The sequence below is a fragment of the Bufo gargarizans genome, unplaced genomic scaffold (assembly GCF_014858855.1).
Source record: "Bufo gargarizans isolate SCDJY-AF-19 unplaced genomic scaffold, ASM1485885v1 original_scaffold_986_pilon, whole genome shotgun sequence".
In the NCBI taxonomy this organism is placed as follows: Eukaryota; Metazoa; Chordata; class Amphibia; order Anura; family Bufonidae; genus Bufo; species Bufo gargarizans.
In genome coordinates, this window is record NW_025334784.1 from 38,395 (window position 1) to 60,711 (window position 22,317).

General features: G+C 52.5%; 1 protein-coding gene across 1 annotated transcript in view; it reads right to left on the reverse strand.

The window, feature by feature from the left end:
- Positions 1 to 12,396, reverse strand: part of LOC122924284 (V-type proton ATPase 21 kDa proteolipid subunit) — a 36,050-nt gene extending 23,654 nt beyond the window's left edge. The window contains exons 1-2 of the mRNA XM_044275236.1: positions 12,207 to 12,396; positions 1,733 to 1,781 (exon numbers count right to left, since the gene is read on the reverse strand). Of these exons, the coding sequence (XP_044131171.1) occupies positions 1,733 to 1,781; positions 12,207 to 12,273 (116 nt within the window). The 5' untranslated portion in view covers positions 12,274 to 12,396. The remainder of the gene's footprint in view (positions 1 to 1,732; positions 1,782 to 12,206) is intronic.
- Positions 12,397 to 22,317: the final 9,921 nt, after the last annotated feature.

Below are 22,317 nucleotides of genomic sequence, written 5' to 3' on the forward strand. Positions count from 1 at the left end.
AGCCTCGCGGGCAGGGCCCTCTCTCCTTCTGTACCAGTTTGTAACTCATCTTGTTTATGATTAGTACAATTGTCTGTTATGTATGTGCACCGCTTATCATATGTACAGCGCTATGGAATGAATGGCGCTTAAATAATAATAATAATAATAATAATAATAATAATAATAATAATAATATACAGACGTGGTATATTCCACCATACATACAGTATCCGCCCCCTACACCAGGCGCGGTATATTCCACCATACATACAGTATCCGCCCCCCTACACCAGGCGCAGTATATTCCACCATACATACAGTATCCGCCCCTATACAGACGTGGTATATTCCACCATATATACAGTATCCGCCCCCTACACCAGGCACGGTATATTCCACCATACATGCAGTATCCGCCCCCTACACCAGGCGCGGTATATTCCACCATACATACAGTATCCGCCCCCTACACCAGGCGCGGTATATTCCACCATACATACAGTATCCGCCCCCTACACCAGGCGCGGTATATTCCACCATATATACAGTATCCGCCCCCTACACCAGGCGCGGTATATTCCACCATACATGCAGTATCCGCCCCCTACACCAGGCGCAGTATATTCCACCATACATACAGTATCCGCCCCTATACAGACGTGGTATATTCCACCATACATACAGTATCCGCCCCCTACACCAGGCGCAGTATATTCCACCATACATACAGTATCCGCCCCTATACAGACGCGGTATATTCCACCATACATACAGTATCCGCCCCTATACAGACGTGATATATACAGTATTCGTATGTATACGGTATAGTTCTATACATCCCATCCTATACACATCTTATCGCTGCTGCACCGCGGTCACGATGACGTAATTAGCGCAGCGCGTGAAGAACATTCCGGATTTACTAAGCGGCCGGGCTGCGGAGGCGCTATAATCTACAGACGTGGTGACCGCTCTACGGATGGACAGTCTTATATCCTGACGCACCTGGACACGGGAAGCAGCTGCCGACCATCTGCAGGCCTCAGCGGTCACCCCTGCGATGACATCACGCTGACTGAGGACACCCGAACACTTTTGGGGTGGATTGTTCCCGATTTGCGCCAGGTGTCCGGTTTCGGGGAGGCCTCCTGTCTGTCCTCCAGCTGGCTGCTGATGACATCACCTGTAGATTGCACTAGCCCCTCCCCCTGCTGTGGAGAAGCGGCGTCATCAGAACGGCGACCAATGATGGAACGGCCACGGTTATGGGGGACAAGGCACTGAAAGGGCGGCTACTCCCCCGCCTCCCCGCCATCAGCCTAGGGACTACGGTTCCAGCTGGTGGACCTCAGAACTGCTCTTCTGCCCAACCTTGGGCCTACGGGTTCAGTTGGAGAGTCCAGATTGGGACGATCGGGTCACATGCCTCGCTACGTTTGCCGCTACCTCCTCTCGGTGGGTGCCCCTGGCTGGGGTAGTTGGTCCTGGGTCCCCCCCAAAGTCGCAGAGGTTTAATCCCCCCCGGCGAGTCGCCTGCGCCATCCTGTGCCCTTGCTGGGACTGTACTTTATGCTGCCGAGCGTTGTACCGCCACACTGTGGTGTCCGAGTCGTGTTCCACCCACGGGTGTTTGGCGGTATGAGCCCAGCCCCAGTGTCTCCACAACCCCCATCATCTACTACTGACGGTCAGACACGTCCCATCCCAGGAGTCCATGTGCTGGACGCTGACATCTTAACCATTCACTTACCAGGCGACATCAAAGCGGAATCCCAGGTCAAATATCGTGTAGCAGGTACCTGCGAGGAGAGAAGAGACAAGGTCAGCGCGGTCACATGACCAGGGACACATGGCGGAGGAGCTAACCCATACCATATGTACTACATGTTGTAGGCTGAGGCGCCTCTGTGCCTCCCACCTCCCTGATGAACAGCAGGTCAGAATTTACCATGTGCGTTCCCTGCAGAGCAGGAGGAGCAGAGCGAGGGAAGGGGCCTCTGTGACTGAGCCCCATGACAAAAAACATGGCTGCCAACCGGAAAAATCACAAACTGGAGGCAGATGAAAGAGGAGGAGGTCAGCAAAAAGCCTACGTCATTTACCATACTCCAGAGCTGCACTCACAATTCTGCTGGCTATTACTGTAAGTCAGCAAGCCTGTGGTCAAAACTCAGGATCAGTACAGGATAAGTAATGTATGTGCACAGTGACTGCACCAGCAGAATAGTGAGTGCAGCTCTGGAGTATAATACAGGATGTAACTCAGGATCAGTGCAGGATAAGTAATGTATGTACACAGTGACTGCACCAGCAGAATAGTGAGTGCAGCTCTGGAGTATAATACAGGATGTAACTCAGGATCAGTACAGGATAAGTAATGTATGTACACAGTGACTGCACCAGCAGAATAGTGAGTGCAGCTCTGGAGTATAATACAGGATGTAACTCAGGATCAGTACAGGATAAGTAATGTATGTACACAGTGACTGCACCAGCAGAATAGTGAGTGCAGCTCTGGAGTATAATACAGGATGTAACTCAGGATCAGTACAGGATAAGTAATGTATGTACACAGTGACTGCACCAGCAGAATAGTGAGTGCAGCTCTGGAGTATAATACAGGATCAGTGATGCATGTACACAGTGACTGCTCCAGCAGAATAGTGAGTGCAGCTCTGGAGTATAATACAGGATGTAACTCAGGGTCAGTACAGGATAAGTAATGTATGTACACAGTGACTGCACCAGCAGAATAGTGAGTGCAGCTCTGGAGTATAATACAGGATGTAACTCAGGATCAGTACAGGATAAGTAATGTATGTACACAGTGACTGCACCAGCAGAATAGTGAGTGCAGCTCTGGAGTATAATACAGGATGTAACTCTGGATCAGTACAGGATAAGTATTGTATGTACACAGTGACTGCACCAGCAGAATAGTGAGTGCAGCTCTGGGGTATAATACAGGATGTAACTCAGGATCAGTACAGGATAAGTAATGTATGTACACAGTGACTGCACCAGCAGAATAGTGAGTGCAGCTCTGGAGTATAATACAGGATGTAACTCGGGATCAGTACAGGATAAGTAATGTATGTACACAGTGACTGCACCAGCAGAATAGTGAGTGCAGCTCTGGAGTATAATACAGGATGTAACTCAGGATCAGTACAGGATAAGTAATGTATGTACACAGTGACTGCACCAGCAGAATAGTGAGTGCAGCTCTGGAGTATAGTACAGGATGTAACTCAGGATCAGTACAGGATAAGTAATGTATGTACACAGTGACTGCACCAGCAGAATAGTGAGTGCAGCTCTGGAGTATAATACAGGATGTAACTCTGGATCAGTATAGGATAAGTAATGTATGTACACAGTGACTGCACCAGCAGAATAGTGAGTGCAGCTCTGGAGTATAATACAGGATGTAACTCAGGGTCAGTACAGGATAAGTAATGTATGTACAGTGACTGCACCAGCAGAATAGTGAGTGCAGCTCTGGAGTATAATACAGGATCAGTGATGCATGTACACAGTGACGACACGCGCACACAGCCGGCACGGAGGAGGTTTTGTAAGGCCCCGACCACACAATTCCACTAGATCATTACTCAATCATCTCCTCAAGAATCTAAGATCTTGGACTCTAGAGTCCGGTACAGAAGTCTTGATCATCTTCTCCCTCCTCAGAGTCGTCTTCAGTAAGTTTGTTCGGAATTGTATCCTTATCGTATTTACTAGACTCTGGGAGACAATATGGCCGCCGGCACAGCTTCTGCCCACAACGCGGCTGATATAAGAGAAGGAGACGACTCCAGGACGGATATTTACTGGGGAAACCACACAGTCACATGACCCTGCAACCGGCGACCGCGCGGGAAACAGCAATAGCGCCATCTGCCGGGGCTCTATACAGTATACACACACACACAGCGGGGGCTCTATACAGTATACACACACACACACACACACAGCGGGGGCTCTATACAGTATACACACACACACACAGCGGGGGCTCTATACAGTATACACACACACACACACACACAGCGGGGGCTCTATACAGTACACACACACACACACACAGCGGGGGCTCTATACAGTACACACACACACACACACAGCCGGGGCTCTATACAGTATACAGTACACACACACACACACAGCGGGTGCTCAATACAGTATACAGTACACACACACACACACAGCGGGGGCTCAATACAGTATACAGTACACACACACACACACAGCGGGGGCTCTATACAGTATACAGTACACACACACACACACAGCGGGGGCTCAATACAGTATACAGTACACACACACACAGCGGGGGCTCAATACAGTATACAGTACACACACACACACACAGCGGGGGCTCTATACAGTATACAGTACACACACACACACAGCGGGGGCTCTATACAGTATACAGTACACACACACACACACAGCGGGGGCTCTATACAGTATACAGTACACACACACACACACAGCGGGGGCTCTATACAGTATACAGTACACACACACACACAGCGGGGGCTCTATACAGTATACAGTACACACACACACAGCGGGGGCTCTATACAGTATACAGTACACACACACACACAGCGGGGGCTCTATACAGTATACAGTACACACACACACACAGCGGGGGCTCTATACAGTATACAGTACACACACACACTGCGGGGGCTCTATACAGTATACAGTACACACACACACAGCGGGGGCTCTATACAGTATACACACACACACACACAGCCGGGGCTCTATACAGTATACAGTACACACACACAGCGGGGGCTCTATACAGTATACAGTACACACACACACACAGCGGGGGCTCTATACAGTATACACACACACACACACAGCGGGGGCTCTATACAGTATACAGTACACACACACAGCGGGGGCTCTATACAGTACACACACACAGCGGGGGCTCTATACAGTATACAGTACACACACACAGCGGGGGCTCTATACAGTATACAGTACACACACACAGCGGGGGCTCTATACAGTATACAGTACACACACACAGCGGGGGCTCTATACAGTATACAGTACACACACACACACAGCGGGGGCTCTATACAGTATACAGTACACACACACACAGCGGGGGCTCTATACAGTACACACACACAGCGGGGGCTCTATACAGTATACAGTACACACACACACAGCGGGGGCTCTATACAGTATACAGTACACACACACAGCGGGGGCTCTATACAGTATACAGTACACACACACACAGCGGGGGCTCTATACAGTATACAGTACACACACACACAGCGGGGGCTCTATACAGTACACACACACAGCGGGGGCTCTATACAGTATACAGTACACACACACACACAGCGGGGGCTCTATACAGTATACAGTACACACACAGCGGGGGCTCTATACAGTATACAGTACACACACACACACAGCGGGGGCTCTATACAGTATACAGTACACACACAGCGGGGGCTCTATACAGTATACAGTACACACACAGCGGGGGGCTCTATACAGTATACAGTACACACAGCGGGGGCTCTATACAGTATACAGTACACACACAGCGGGGGCTCTATACAGTATACAGTACACACACAGCGGGGGCTCTATACAGTATACAGTACACACACACACAGCGGGGGCTCTATACAGTATACAGTACACACACACACAGCGGGGGCTCTATACAGTACACACAGCGGGGGCTCTATACAGTATACAGTACACACAGCGGGGGCTCTATACAGTATACAGTACACACACACAGCGGGGGCTCTATACAGTATACAGTACACACACACACAGCGGGGGCTCTATACAGTATACAGTACACACACACACAGCGGGGGCTCTATACAGTATACAGTACACACACACACACAGCGGGGGCTCTATACAGTATACAGTACACACACACACACAGCGGGGGCTCTATACAGTACACACACACCACACACACAGCGGGGGCTCTATACAGTATACAGTACACACACACACACACACACAGCGGGGGCTCTATACAGTACAGCACACACACACACAGCGGGGGCTCTATACAGTATACAGTACACACACACACAGCGGGGGCTCTATACAGTATACAGTACACACACAGCGGGGGCTCTATACAGTATACAGTACACACACAGCGGGGGCTCTATACAGTACACACACACACACAGCGGGGGCTCTATACAGTACACACAACACACACAGCGGGGGCTCTATACAGTATACAGTACACACACAGCGGGGGCTCTATACAGTATACAGTACACACACACAGCGGGGGCTCTATACAGTATACAGTACACACACACACAGCGGGGGCTCTATACAGTATACAGTACACACACACAGCGGGGGCTCTATACAGTATACAGTACACACACACAGCGGGGGCTCTATACAGTATACAGTACACACACACACACACAGCGGGGGCTCTATACAGTATACAGTATACACACACACAGCGGGGGCTCTATACAGTATACAGTACACACACAGCGGGGGCTCTATACAGTATACAGTATACACACACACAGCGGGGGCTCTATACAGTATACAGTACACACACACAGCGGGGGCTCTATACAGTATACAGTACACACACACAGCGGGGGCTCTATACAGTATACAGTACACACACAGCGGGGGCTCTATACAGTATACAGTACACACACACAGCGGGGGCTCTATACAGTATACAGTACACACACACACAGCGGGGGCTCTATACAGTATACAGTACACACACACACAGCGGGGGCTCTATACAGTATACAGTACACACACACAGCGGGGGCTCTATACAGTATACAGTACACACACACAGCGGGGGCTCTATACAGTATACAGTACACACACAGCGGGGGCTCTATACAGTATACAGTACACACACACAGCGGGGGCTCTATACAGTACACACACACACACAGCGGGGGCTCTATACAGTACACACACACAGCGGGGGGCTCTATACAGTACACACACACAGCGGGGGCTCTATACAGTACACACACACAGCGGGGGCTCTATACAGTATACACACACACAGCGGGGGCTCTATACAGTACACACACACACACAGCCGGGGCTCTATACAGTACACACACACACAGCCGGGGCTCTATACAGTACACACACACACAGCCGGGGCTCTATACAGTATACAGTACACACACACACAGCGGGGGCTCTATACAGTACACACACACACAGCGGGGGCTCTATACAGTATACAGTACACACACACACACAGCGGGGGCTCTATACAGTACACACACAGCGGGGGCTCTATACAGTACACACACACACAGCCGGGGCTATATACAGTACACACACACACACAGCCGGGGCTCTATACAGTACACACACACACACAGCCGGGGCTCTATACAGTACACACACACACAGCCGGGCTCTATACAGTACACACACACACACAGCCGGGGCTCTATACAGTACACACACACACAGCCGGGGCTATATACAGTACACACACACACAGCCGGGGCTATATACAGTATACACACACACACACACAGCCGGGGCTATATACAGTATACACACACACACACAGCCGGGGCTATATACAGTATACACACACACACAGCCGGGGCTCTATACAGTACACACACACACAGCCGGGGCTCTATACAGTACACACACACACAGCCGGGGCTCTATACAGTACACACACACACAGCCGGGGCTCTATACAGTACACACACACACAGCCGGGGCTATATACAGTATACACACACACAGCCGGGGCTATATACAGTATACACACACACAGCCGGGGCTATATACAGTATACACACACACAGCCGGGGCTATATACAGTATACACACACACAGCCGGGGCTATATACAGTATACACACACACAGCCGGGGCTATATACAGTATACACACACAGCCGGGGCTATATACAGTATACACACACACAGCCGGGGCTATATACAGTATACACACACACAGCCGGGGCTATATACAGTATACACACACACAGCCGGGGCTCTATACAGTACACACACACACAGCCGGGGCTCTATACAGTACACACACACAGCGGGGGCTCTATACAGTATACAGTACACACACACAGCGGGGGCTCTATACAGTACACACACACACAGCGGGGGCTCTATACAGTACACACACACACAGCGGGGGCTCTATACAGTATACAGTACACACACACACACAGCGGGGGCTCTATACAGTACACACACACACAGCCGGGGCTCTATACAGTGCACACACACACACAGCCGGGGCTCTATACAGTACACACACACACACAGCCGGGGCTATATACAGTACACACACACACAGCCGGGGCTATATACAGTACACACACACACAGCCGGGGCTCTATACAGTACACACACACAGCCGGGGCTCTATACAGTACACACACAGCCGGGGCTCTATACAGTACACACACACACAGCCGGGGCTATATACAGTATACACACACACACAGCCGGGGCTCTATACAGTATACACACACACACAGCCGGGGCTATATACAGTATACACACACACACAGCCGGGGCTATATACAGTATACACACACACACAGCCGGGGCTCTATACAGTACACACACACAGCGGGGGCTCTATACAGTATACAGTACACACACACACAGCGGGGGCTCTATACAGTACACACACACACAGCGGGGGCTCTATACAGTATACAGTACACACACACACACAGCGGGGGCTCTATACAGTACACACACACAGCGGGGGCTCTATACAGTACACACACACACAGCCGGGGCTATATACAGTACACACACACACACAGCCGGGGCTCTATACAGTACACACACACACACAGCCGGGGCTCTATACAGTACACACACACACACAGCCGGGGCTCTATACAGTACACACACACACACAGCCGGGGCTCTATACAGTACACACACACACACAGCCGGGGCTCTATACAGTACACACACACACACAGCCGGGGCTCTATACAGTACACACACACACACAGCCGGGGCTCTATACAGTACACACACACACACAGCCGGGGCTCTATACAGTACACACACACACAGCCGGGGCTCTATACAGTACACACACACACAGCCGGGGCTCTATACAGTACACACACACAGCCGGGGCTCTATACAGTACACACACACACAGCCGGGGCTATATACAGTACACACACACACAGCCGGGGCTATATACAGTACACACACACACAGCCGGGGCTATATACAGTACACACACACACAGCCGGGGCTCTATACAGTATACACACACACACAGCCGGGGCTCTATACAGTATACACACACACACAGCCGGGGCTCTATACAGTATACACACACACACAGCCGGGGCTCTATACAGTATACACAGTATACACACACACACACAGCCGGGGCTATATACAGTATACACACACACACACAGCCGGGGCTATATACAGTATACACACACACACAGCCGGGGCTATATACAGTATACACACACACACAGCCGGGGCTATATACAGTATACACACACACACAGCCGGGGCTATATACAGTATACACACACACACAGCCGGGGCTATATACAGTATACACACACACACAGCCGGGGCTATATACAGTATACACACACACACAGCCGGGGCTATATACAGTATACACACACACACAGCCGGGGCTATATACAGTATACACACACACACAGCCGGGGCTATATACAGTATACACACACACACAGCCGGGGCTATATACAGTATACACACACACACAGCCGGGGCTATATACAGTATACACACACACACAGCCGGGGCTATATACAGTATACACACACACACAGCCGGGGCTATATACAGTATACACACCACACAGCCGGGGCTATATACAGTATACACACACACACAGCCGGGGCTATATACAGTATACACACACACACAGCCGGGGCTATATACAGTATACACACACACACAGCCGGGGCTATATACAGTATACACACACACAGCCGGGGCTATATACAGTATACACACACACACAGCCGGGGCTATATACAGTATACACACACACACAGCCGGGGCTATATACAGTATACACACACACACAGCCGGGGCTATATACAGTATACACACACACACAGCCGGGGCTATATACAGTATACACACACACACAGCCGGGGCTATATTACAGTATACACACACACACAGCCGGGGCTATACAGTATACACACACACAGCCGGGGCTATATACAGTATACACACACACACAGCCGGGGCTATATACAGTATACACACACACACAGCCGGGGCTATATACAGTATACACACACACACAGCCGGGGCTATATACAGTATACACACACACACAGCCGGGGCTATATACAGTATACACACACACACAGCCGGGGCTATATACAGTATACACACACACACAGCCGGGGCTATATACAGTATACACACACACACAGCCGGGGCTATATACAGTATACACACACACACAGCCGGGGCTATATACAGTATACACACACACACAGCCGGGGCTATATACAGTATACACACACACACAGCCGGGGCTATATACAGTACACACAGCCGGGGCTATATACAGTACACACAGCCGGGGCTATATACAGTACACACACACACAGCCGGGGCTATATACAGTACACACACACAGCCGGGGCTCTATACAGTGTATACACACACAGCCGGGGCTCTATACAGTGTATACACACACAGCCGGGGCTCAATACAGTATACACACACACAGCCGGGGCTCTATACAGTACACACACACACACAGCCGGGGCTCTATACAGTATACACACACACACACACACACACACACACAGCGGGGGCTCTATACAGTGTATACACACACACAGCGGGGGCTCAATACAGTATACACACACACAGCCGGGGCTCTATACAGTACACACACACAGCCGGGGCTCTATACAGTACACACAGCGGGGGCTCTATACAGTATACACACACACACACAGCCGGGGCTCTATACAGTACACACACACACACAGCCGGGGCTCTATACAGTACACACACACACACAGCCGGGGCTATATACAGTACACACACACACACACAGCCGGGGCTCTATACAGTATACACACACACACACACACAGCGGGGCGCCGCCTCTGATATATAGGGGCAGTACATCATGGATATAGGGAGAGGCTCCAGACTGGGGCAGATCTATCCGGCGTCCTCAGATGCAGCAGGAAGTGTTTACCCCAAACACCGCGGCGGCGGCCGGAGGGCGTTCTGTGTTTTGGGTGTCATCACGGTGATGCTGAGAGGCCGGATTTTCCGGATCTCGCCCGCTGTGCAGGGAGCAGGACCCCTAATGCTGACGACCTCCCGGGTGATGACACCCACCAGTACAGGGCGGCATCCAGCTTTCCCAGACCCCGGAACGGCTCGTCGGCCCCTACACCTCACCGCTAACAATCTAGTGCAGACAGCGCCAACCTAGCAGGACCCGCAATGGCGGCCACAGTACAGATGTGAGGAGGACCAGGGGGAGTCTGTAATGAGGCTCTTTCTGAAGGGCCACAGGGGCCCAAAGGTGAAACAGAAAAGAGGAAGAGAATCACTGAAGGAGTCATAACCACAGAGCGCGGAACAAGACACGAGATCGGCTGGAAAATGAGACAGGAAACCGTGGGAGGGCGTGAAAGATCAGGAGCACCCCACAGAAAGCACAGGACCCCCACAGACATAACAGGGGCCCCACAAGAAGCACAGGGACCCCACACTGTGCCCTACATGTCACAGTGGTACCCCACAGGACCCACACAAACTGAACAGGGGCCCCACACTGCACCCTATATGACGCACCGGGGACCCACTCACTGAACAGGGGCCCCACACTGCACCCTATATGACGCACCGGGGACCCACTCACTGAACAGGGGCCCCACACCGCACCCCACAAAAAGCACAGGGCCCCCACATACATAACAGGGACCCCACATGTCACACTGGTACCCCATAGGGCCCACACACTGAACAGGGGCCCCACACATACATCACAGGGACAGGATCCATGTCCGGGGCCACACACCGCAGGGCCCCATTAAAAAGGAAGGAAGAGTGCAGGGGGTGCTAGGCCCTGAGGGGAAGCCGGGGCTACAAGATGATGAATGAGGGGCGGGGGTCCGGCCAGGCCTCTTACCTACGATGATGAGGGTCGCCCAGAAGGCCACGGTGACCCCGGAATAGAGCAGCAGGTGACCGTTCATGGTGACGAGAGGAGAACAGGACGCGCCGTGCAGCCACTGGATGTGACACTGAGCGGAGGAGAAGCCAGCACTGCCACCGGCCCGCACCGATCAGCTGACCACCTCCCACCAATCACCTGACCGCGGAGCACGTGACTGCCTCCCTGCGCTCCCCCTCCCAGAGCTTCAGACGTGGACGTCCTCTACGTCAGACGATGACTTTACGTCCTGACGTCTTGTGAGGCCTTAGCGGCCATCTTTGATTTTGGCAGTGGGGGTTCTCTTCCTCAGAGTGGTGATGGAGCCCCAGTCACTGTACAATGGACGTGTGGCAGGTAGGGCAGCTTATGTATGGCGGTCACACAGGGTAATGGCTGCCCACTGAGGGGATAGTCAGAGAGATGCAGTGAGTGGCATGCAGTGTGTAGGGGGTGTGTCCCTTTGAGGAGGACCCGCCCCCTCTCCTGGCAGGTCAGGGCTACTAACTGCTGGCTCCTCTGCTATTCCTGCTGGAAGTCAGGACCCCACAGAACCCCACGGACCCCACAGACCCCAGGACGCGGCGCCTCTCTCCTCGCTCCTTCGCTTCATGTTTTTGGTAAAGTTTGGTCGATAAAATGGATTTATAATTTATAGATAAAAACCAATAGGTAACGAAAATCAAACCGTTTCCAAATTTCCACTTTTGATTTTCTCTGCGTTTAGGCCGCACGTTCGCACCTCACCGAGAGTTAAAGGGGTGGTCCGACCTCCGACGCCAGGATACCCCCCATGTCTGACAGGCGCAGGTCTCACCTCAGAGGCCAGGATACCCCCCATGTCTGACAGGCGCAGGTCCGACCTCCGACGCCAGGATACCCCCCATGTCTGACAGGCGCAGGTCCGACCTCAGAGGCCAGGATACCCCCATGTCTGACAGGCGCAGGTCTCACCTCAGACCCCAGGATACCCCCCCCCATGTCTGACAGGCGCAGGTCTCACCTCAGAGGCCAGGATACCCCCCATGTCTGACAGGCGCAGGTCCGACCTCAGAGGCCAGGATACCCCCCATGTCTGACAGGCGCAGGTCCGACCTCAGAGGCCAGGATACCCCCATGTCTGACAGGCGCAGGTCTCACCTCAGAGGCCAGGATACCCCCCATGTCTGACAGGCGCAGGTCCGACCTCCGACGCCAGGATACCCCCATGTCTGACAGGCGCAGGTCCGACCTCAGAGGCCAGGATACCCCCATGTCTGACAGGCGCAGGTCTCACCTCAGAGGCCAGGAGACCCCCCATGTCTGACAGGCGCAGGTCCGACCTCAGAGGCCAGGATACCCCCCATGTCTGACAGGCGCAGGTCCGACCTCAGAGGCCAGGATACCCCCATGTCTGACAGGCGCAGGTCTCACCTCAGAGGCCAGGATACCCCCCATGTCTGACAGGCGCAGGTCCGACCTCAGAGGCCAGGATACCCCCATGTCTGACAGGCGCAGGTCTCACCTCAGAGGCCAGGATACCCCCCCCCCATGTCTGACAGGCTCAGGTCCGACCTCCGACGCCAGGATACCCCCCATGTCTGACAGGCGCAGGTTCCGACCTCCGACGCCAGCATACCCCCCATGTCTGACAGGCGCAGGTCTCACCTCAGAGGCCAGGATACCCCCCATGTCTGACAGGCGCAGGTCTCACCTCAGAGGCCAGGATACCCCCCATGTCTGACAGGCGCAGGTCTCACCTCAGAGGCCAGGATACCCCCCATGTCTGACAGGCGCAGGTCTCACCTCAGACGCCAGGATACCCCCCCCCCCCATGTCTGACAGGCGCAGGTCTCACCTCAGAAGCCAGGATACCCCCCATGTCTGACAGGCGCAGGTCCGACCTCAGACCCCAGGATACCCCCCCCCCCATGTCTGACAGGCGCAGGTCTCACCTCAGACGCCAGGATACCCCCCCCCCCCATGTCTGACAGGCGCAGGTCTCACCTCAGAAGCCAGGATACCCCCCATGTCTGACAGGCGCAGGTCCGACCTCAGACGCCAGGATACCCCCCCCCCCCATGTCTGACAGGCACAGGTCTCACCTCAGAGGCCAGGATACCCCCCCCCCCCCATGTCTGACAGGCGCAGGTCTCACCTCAGAGGCCAGGATACCCCCCATGTCTGACAGGCGCAGGTCTCACCTCAGACGCCAGGATACGCCCCATGTCTGACAGGCGCAGGTCTCACCTCAGAGGCCAGGATACGCCCCATGTCTGACAGGCGCAGGTCCGACCTCAGACGCCAGGATACCCCCCATGTCTGACAGGCGCAGGTCCGACCTCAGACGCCAGGATACGCCCCCCTCCATGTCTGACAGGCGCAGGTCTCACCTCAGAGGCCAAGATACCCCCCCCCCATGTCTGACAGGCACAGGTCTCACCTCAGAGGCCAGGATACCCCCCATGTCTGACAGGCGCAGGTCTCACCTCAGAGGCCAGGATACGCCCCATGTCTGACAGGCGCAGGTCTCACCTCAGAGGCCAGGATACGCCCCCATGTCTGACAGGCGCAGGTCCGACCTCAGACGCCAGGATACTCCCCCCCCCATGTCTGACAGGCGCAGGTCTCACCTCAGAGGCCAGGATACCCCCCATGTCTGACAGGCGCAGGTCTCACCTCAGAGGCCAGGATACCCCCCATGTCTGACAGGCGCAGGTCCAACCTCAGAGGCCAGGATACCCCCCATGTCTGACAGGCGCAGGTCTCACCTCAGCCAGGATACCCCCCATGTCTGACAGGCGCAGGTCCGACCTCAGACCCCAGGATACCCCCTATGTCTGACAGACGCAGGTCTCACCTCAGAGGCCAGGATACGCCCCGTGTCTGACAGGCGCAGGTACGACCTCCGACGCCAGGATACCCCCCATGTCTGACAGGCGCAGGTCCAACCTCAGAGGCCAGGATACCCCCCATGTCTGACAGGCGCAGGTCTCACCTCAGAAGCCAGGATACCCCCCCATGTCTGACAGGCGCAGGTCTCACCTCAGAAGCCAGGATACCCCCCCATGTCTGACAGGCGCAGGTCCGACCTCAGAGGCCAGGATACCCCCCATGTCTGACAGGCGCAGGTCTCACCTCAGAGGCCAGGATACCCCCCATGTCTGACAGGCGCAGGTCTCACCTCAGAGGCCAGGATACCCCCCATGTCTGACAGGCGCAGGTCCGACCTCAGAGGCCAGGATACGCCCCCATGTCTGACAGGCGCAGGTCTCACCTCAGAGGCCAGGATACCCCCATGTCTGACAGGTGCAGGTCCGACCTCAGACGCCAGGATGCGCCCCATGTCTGACAGGCGCAGGTCTCACCTCAGAGGCCAGGATACCCCCCATGTCTGACAGGTGCAGGTCTCACCTCAGAGGCCAGTATACGCCCCCATGTCTGACAGGCGCAGGTCTCACCTCAGAGGGCAGGATACCCCCCATGTCTGACAGGCGCAGGTCCGACCTCAGACGCCAGGATGCGCCCCATGTCTGACAGGCGCAGGTCCCACCTCAGAGGCCAGTATATGCCCCCATGTCCGACAGGCGCAGGTCCCACCTCAGAGGCCAGGATCCCCCCCATGTCTGACTGGCACAGGTCTCACCTCAGAGGCCAGGATACCCCCCATGTCTGACAGGCGCAGGTCCGACCTCAGAGGCCAGGATACCCCCCATGTCTGACAGGCGCAGGTCTCACCTCAGAGGCCAGGATCCCCCCCATGTCTGACAGGCACAGGTCTCACCTCAGAGGCCAGGATACCCCCCCATGTCTGACAGGCGCAGGTCCGACCTCAGAGGCCAGGATACCCCCCATGTCTGACAGGCGCAGGTCCCACCTCAGAGGCCAGGATACCCCCCATGTCTGACAGGCGCAGGTCCCACCTCAGAGGCCAGGATACTTCTCCCCCCCATGTCTGACAGGCGCAGGTCCGACCTCAGAGGCCAGGATACGCCCCATGTCTGACAGGCGCAGGTCCCACCTCAGACGCCAGGATACACCCCATGTCTGACAGGCGCAGGTCCGACCTCAGAGGCCAGGATACGCCCCCATGTCTGACAGGCACAGGTCTCACCTCAGAGGCCAGGATACCCCCCATGTCTGACAGGCGCAGGTCTCACCTCAGAGGCCAGGATACGCCCCCATGTCTGACTGGCGCAGGTCCGACCTCAGAGGCAAGGACACCCCCCATGTCTGACAGGCTCAGGTCCGACCTCAGAGGCCAGGATACACCCTATGTCTGACAGGCGCAGGTCTCACCTCAGACGCCTGGATACCCCCCATGTCTGACAGGCGCAGGTCTCACCTCAGACGCCAGGATACCCCCCATGTCTGACAGGCGCAGGTCCGACCTCAGAGGCCAGGATACGCCCCCATGTCTGACTGGCGCAGGTCCGACCTCAGAGGCAAGGATACCCCCCATGTCTGACAGGCTTAGGTCCGACCTCAGAGGCCAGGATACACCCTATGTCTGACAGGCTTAGGTCACGCACAGGGAGGGAAAAGGGAAGGCCCTGCCCAAGGGAGAGGGAAAGGTGGTGACCCCTGACTCACCTTGCGGCTGGCACCTGACTGCCCTGACGTCCCTAGATGGGTTCCTCACCCGTGCGGCGATCACGTGCCTAAACCCTGGCTTTCCCTAAGATGAGCCCTAGATAGTGAACAGGGCGGTGGGATCGCTAGTCCGCACCACTGACACTAAGAGGAAAACACCAGGGAGAGGACAGACAATACAAACACATAAACCCAGGTGGGCGACCACAGCAGACCACAAAGGCCCAACAGGGACCCGGAGGGAAACGTTCTGGACCAACAACCAGAGAACGCAGCAACACAGCTCCAGTGGGTCAGTATAGATGTCCAGGCAGGAAGCTCTATATCTGGCAACCAGAGAAGTGGGAGAGGGGAATATAAGGAGGTTGGGAGTGCTGGACAAGGAACAGCTGAGAGAAGGAGCTACGGATCCCTGAGTGAGCCAAAAAGGGTTGCAAAGCAAACCCAGAAAGCTACCATAAGGAAAACAGCCCTATCTTACATAGAGCGCGCAGCCAACCGCTGCGACTTCCTGACCCCGGGTATAATGGCTCTTGACACCCTCGTGACAAATACTGAGATTTACCAGATACTGGATTTCTGGAGATCAGACGCTGATCCTGAGATTTACCAGATACTGGATTTCTGGAGATCAGCGCTGATCCTGAGATTTACCAGTTACTGGATTTCTGGAGATCAGGCGCTGATCCTGGGATTTACCAGATACTGGATTTCTGGAGATCAGGCGCTGATCCTGAGATTTACCAGTTACTGGATTTCTGGAGATCAGGCGCTGATCCTGAGATTTACCAGTTACTAGATTTCTGGAGATCAGGCGCTGATCCTGGGATTTACCAGATACTGGATTTCTGGAGATCAGCGCTGATCCTGAGATTTACCAGATACTGGATTTCTGGAGATCAGCGCTGATCCTGAGATTTACCAGGTACTGGATTTCTGGAGATCAGGAGCTGATCCTGGGATTTACCAGTTACTGGATTTCTGGAGATCAGCGCTGATCCTGAGATTTACCAGATACTGGATTTCTGGAGATCAGGCGCTGATCCAGGGATTTACCAGATACTGGATTTCTGGAGATCAGGCGCTGACTCTGAGATTTACCAGTTACTAGATTTCTGGAGATCAGGCGCTGATCCTGGGATTTACCAGATACTGGATTTCTGGAGATCAGCGCTGATCCTGAGATTTACCAGATACTGGATTTCTGGAGATCAGCGCTGATCCTGAGATTTACCAGATATTGGATTTCTGGAGATCAGACGCTGATCCTGAGATTTACCAGATATTGGATTTCTGGAGATCAGACGCTGATCCTGAGATTTACCAGATACTGGATTTCTGGAGATCAGGCGCTGATCCTGGGATTTACCAGATACTGGATTTCTGGAGATCAGCGCTGATCCTGAGATTTACCAGATACTGGATTTCTGGAGATCAGGCGCTGATCCTGAGATTTACCAGGTACTGGATTTCTGGAGATCAGGAGCTGATCCTGGGATTTACCAGTTACTGGATTTCTGGAGATCAGCGCTGATCCTGAGATTTACCAGATACTGGATTTCTGGAGATCAGGCGCTGATCCAGGGATTTACCAGATACTGGATTTCTGGAGATCAGGCGCTAACTCTGAGATTTACCAGATACTGGATTTCTGGAGATCAGCGCTGATTCTGAGATTTACCAGGTACTGGATTTCTGGAGATCAGACGCTGACTCTGGGATTTACCAGATACTGGATTTCTGGAGATCAGGCGCTGATCCTGAGATTTACCAGATACTGGATTTCTGGAGATCAGTGCTGATCCTGAGATTTACCAGATACTGGATTTCTGGAGATCAGGCGCTGATCCAGGGATTTACCAGATACTGGATTTCTGGAGATCAGTGCTGATCCTGAGATTTACCAGATACTGGATTTCTGGAGATCAGGCGCTGATCCTGAGATTTACCAGATACTGGATTTCTGGAGATCAGGCGCTGATCCTGAGATTTACCAGTTACTAGATTTCTGGAGATCAGGCGCTGATCCTGGGATTTACCAGTTACTGGATTTCTGGAGATCAGGCGCTGATCCTGGGATTTGCCAGATACTAGATTTCTGGAGATCAGTCCTGATCCTGAGATTTACCAGATACTGGATTTCTGGAGATCAGGCACTGATCCTGAGATTTACCAGATACTGGATTTCTGGAGATCAGCACTGATCCTGAGATTTACCAGATATTGGATTTCTGGAGATCAGACGCTGATCCTGGGATTTACCAGTTACTGGATTTCTGGAGATCAGATGCTGATCCTGAGATTTACCAGATACTGGATTTCTGGAGATCAGGCGCTGATCCTGGGATTTACCAGATACTGGATTTCTGGAGATCAGCGCTGACTCTGGGATTTACCAGTTACTGGATTTCTGGAGATCAGTGCTGATCCTGAGATTTACCAGATACTGGATTTCTGGAGATCAGACGCTGATCCTGAGATTTACCAGATACTGGATTTCTGGAGATCAGCGCTGATCCTGGGATTTACCAGTTACTGGATTTCTGGAGATCAGGCGCTGATACTGGGATTTACCAGATACTGGATTTCTGGAGATCAGCGCTGATTCTGGGATTTACCAGTTACTGGATTTCTGGAGATCAGGCGCTGATCCTGGGATTCACCAGTTACTGGATTTCTGGAGATCAGGAGCTGATCCTGGGATTTACCAGGTACTGGATTTCTGGAGATCAGTCCTGATCCTGAGATTTACCAGTTACTGGATTTCTGGAGATCAGGCACTGATCCTGAGATTTACTAGATACTGGATTTCTGGAGATCAGCGCTGATCCTGGGATTTACCAGTTACTGGATTTCTGGAGATCAGGCGCTGATCCTGGGATTTACCAGATACTGGATTTCTGGAGATCAGTCCTGATCCTGAGATTTACCAGGTACTGGATTTCTGGAGATCAGCGCTGATCCTGAGATTTACCAGATACTGGATTTCTGGAGATCAGACGCTGATCCTGAGATTTACCAGATACTGGATTTCTGGAGATCAGACGCTGATCCTGAGATTTACCAGATACTGGATTTCTGGAGATCAGCGCTGATTCTGGGATTTACCAGGTACTGGATTTCTGGAGATCAGCGCTGATCCTGAGATTTACCAGTTACTGGATTTCTGGAGATCAGACGCTGATCCTGAGATTTACCAGATACTGGATGTCTGGAGATCAGATGCTGATCCTGAGATTTTACCAGGTACTGGATTTCTGGAGATCAGCGCTGATTCTGGGATTTACCAGGTACTGGATTTCTGGAGATCAGCGCTGATCCTGAGATTTACCAGTTACTGGATTTCTGGAGATCAGCGCTGATTCTGGGATTTACCAGATACTGGATTTCTGGAGATCAGCGCTGATTCTGGGATTTACCAGATACTGGATTTCTGGAGATCAGGCACTGATCCTGAGATTTACTAGATACTGGATTTCTGGAGATCAGGCGCTGATCCTGGGATTTACCAGTTACTGGATTTCTGGAGATCAGGCGCTGATCCTGGGATTCACCAGTTACTGGATTTCTGGAGATCAGGAGCTGATCCTGGGATTTACCAGGTACTGGATTTCTGGAGATCAGTCCTGATCCTGAGATTTACCAGATACTGGATTTCTGGAGATCAGATGCTGATCCTGAGATTTACCAGGTACTGGATTTCTGGAGATCAGTCCTGATCCTGAGATTTACCAGGTACTGGATTTCTGGAGATCAGGCACTGATCCTGAGATTTACTAGATACTGGATTTCTGGAGATCAGGCGCTGATCCTGGGATTTACCAGATACTGGATATCAGTCCTGATCCTGAGATTTACCAGGTACTGGATTTCTGGAGATCAGCGCTGATCCTGAGATTTACCAGATATTGGATTTCTGGAGATCAGACGCTGATCCTGAGATTTACCAGATACTGGATTTCTGGAGATCAGACGCTGATCCTGAGATTTACCAGATACTGGATTTCTGGAGATCAGCGCTGATCCTGAGATTTACCAGGTACTGGATTTCTGGAGATCAGCGCTGATCCTGAGATTTACCAGATATTGGATTTCTGGAGATCAGACGCTGATCCTGAGATTTACCAGATACTGGATTTCTGTAGATCAGCGCTGATTCTGGGATTTACCAGATACTGGATGTCTGGAGATCAGCGCTGATCCTGAGATTTACCAGATACTGGATGTCTGGAGATCAGCGCTGATCCTGAGATTTACCAGATACTGGATTTCTGGAGATCAGACGCTGATTCTGAGATTTACCAGTTACTGGATTTCTGGAGATCAGGCGCTGATCCTGGGATTTACCAGATACTGGATTTCTGGAGATCAGCGCTGATCCTGGGATTTACCAGTTACTGGATTTCTGGAGATCAGCGCTGATCCTGAGATTTACCAGTTACTGGATTTCTGGAGATCAGACGCTGATTCTGAGATTTACCAGTTACTGGATTTCTGGAGATCAGCGCTGATTCTGGGATTTACCAGTTACTGGATTTCTGGAGATCAGCGCTGATTCTGGGATTTACCAGTTACTGGATTTCTGGAGATCAGCGCTGATCCTGAGATTTACCAGGTACTGGATTTCTGGAGATCAGCGCTGATTCTGAGATTTACCAGGTACTGGATTTCTGGAGATCAGAGGCTGATCCTGAGATTTACCAGGTACTGGATTTCTGGAGATCAGCGCTGATTCTGAGATTTACCAGGTACTGGATTTCTGGAGATCAGCGCTGATCCTGAGATTTACCAGGTACTGGATTTCTGGAGATCAGCGCTGATTCTGAGATTTACCAGGTACTGGATTTCTGGAGATCAGAGGCTGATCCTGGGATTTTATAGTCACATTTGGATTTTCGGATTCTTTCCGTAGATTAGGACATTTGACTCTCGCTTCATGGCTTTTCTCCTTCTCCAGGGTCAGCATTGTTAGTTTTTCCCGTTGTCACGTGTTCAGTAACGTATTCTCCCTTCCTATAGGAGCAGTAGGATGTAGAGTTCTTGCAGTGCTTCCTCATGGACAGTAGGTGGCACTACAGGCCTGTAATATTTGCTGAGCCCTGACATTGAGGCTCAGGCGGGTTTCTGGGTTTGTGCTTTATAGGCACAGGTGTGAGCGCACGCGCAGTCCCTGACAGTAGGGAGGTAAATATTTTCAGCCTCTGCACGTAAATAACAATGTTTACTGACAGCAAGCAGAGTTCTCTGAAAAGTGTTGATGAATGGAAGCACTAAGGGGGGGACGTTCCCAGATGTATAATGTGCACAAACAGCAGATTTATTAGGATGACTATTCACTGTAAGCAAGTGTAGATTTGCACCAAATGTTTTGGCACTGTATATCTGTCTAAATGGTTTAGGCCACACCTCCACTGGTAAACCACACCCACCGTAAAAACGGTTGGAAAGCACAATGCCAAATGTAGGGCGTTTGCTCAGCTCAACACAAACGTGACTGTCTGATTTCCTGCAGAGA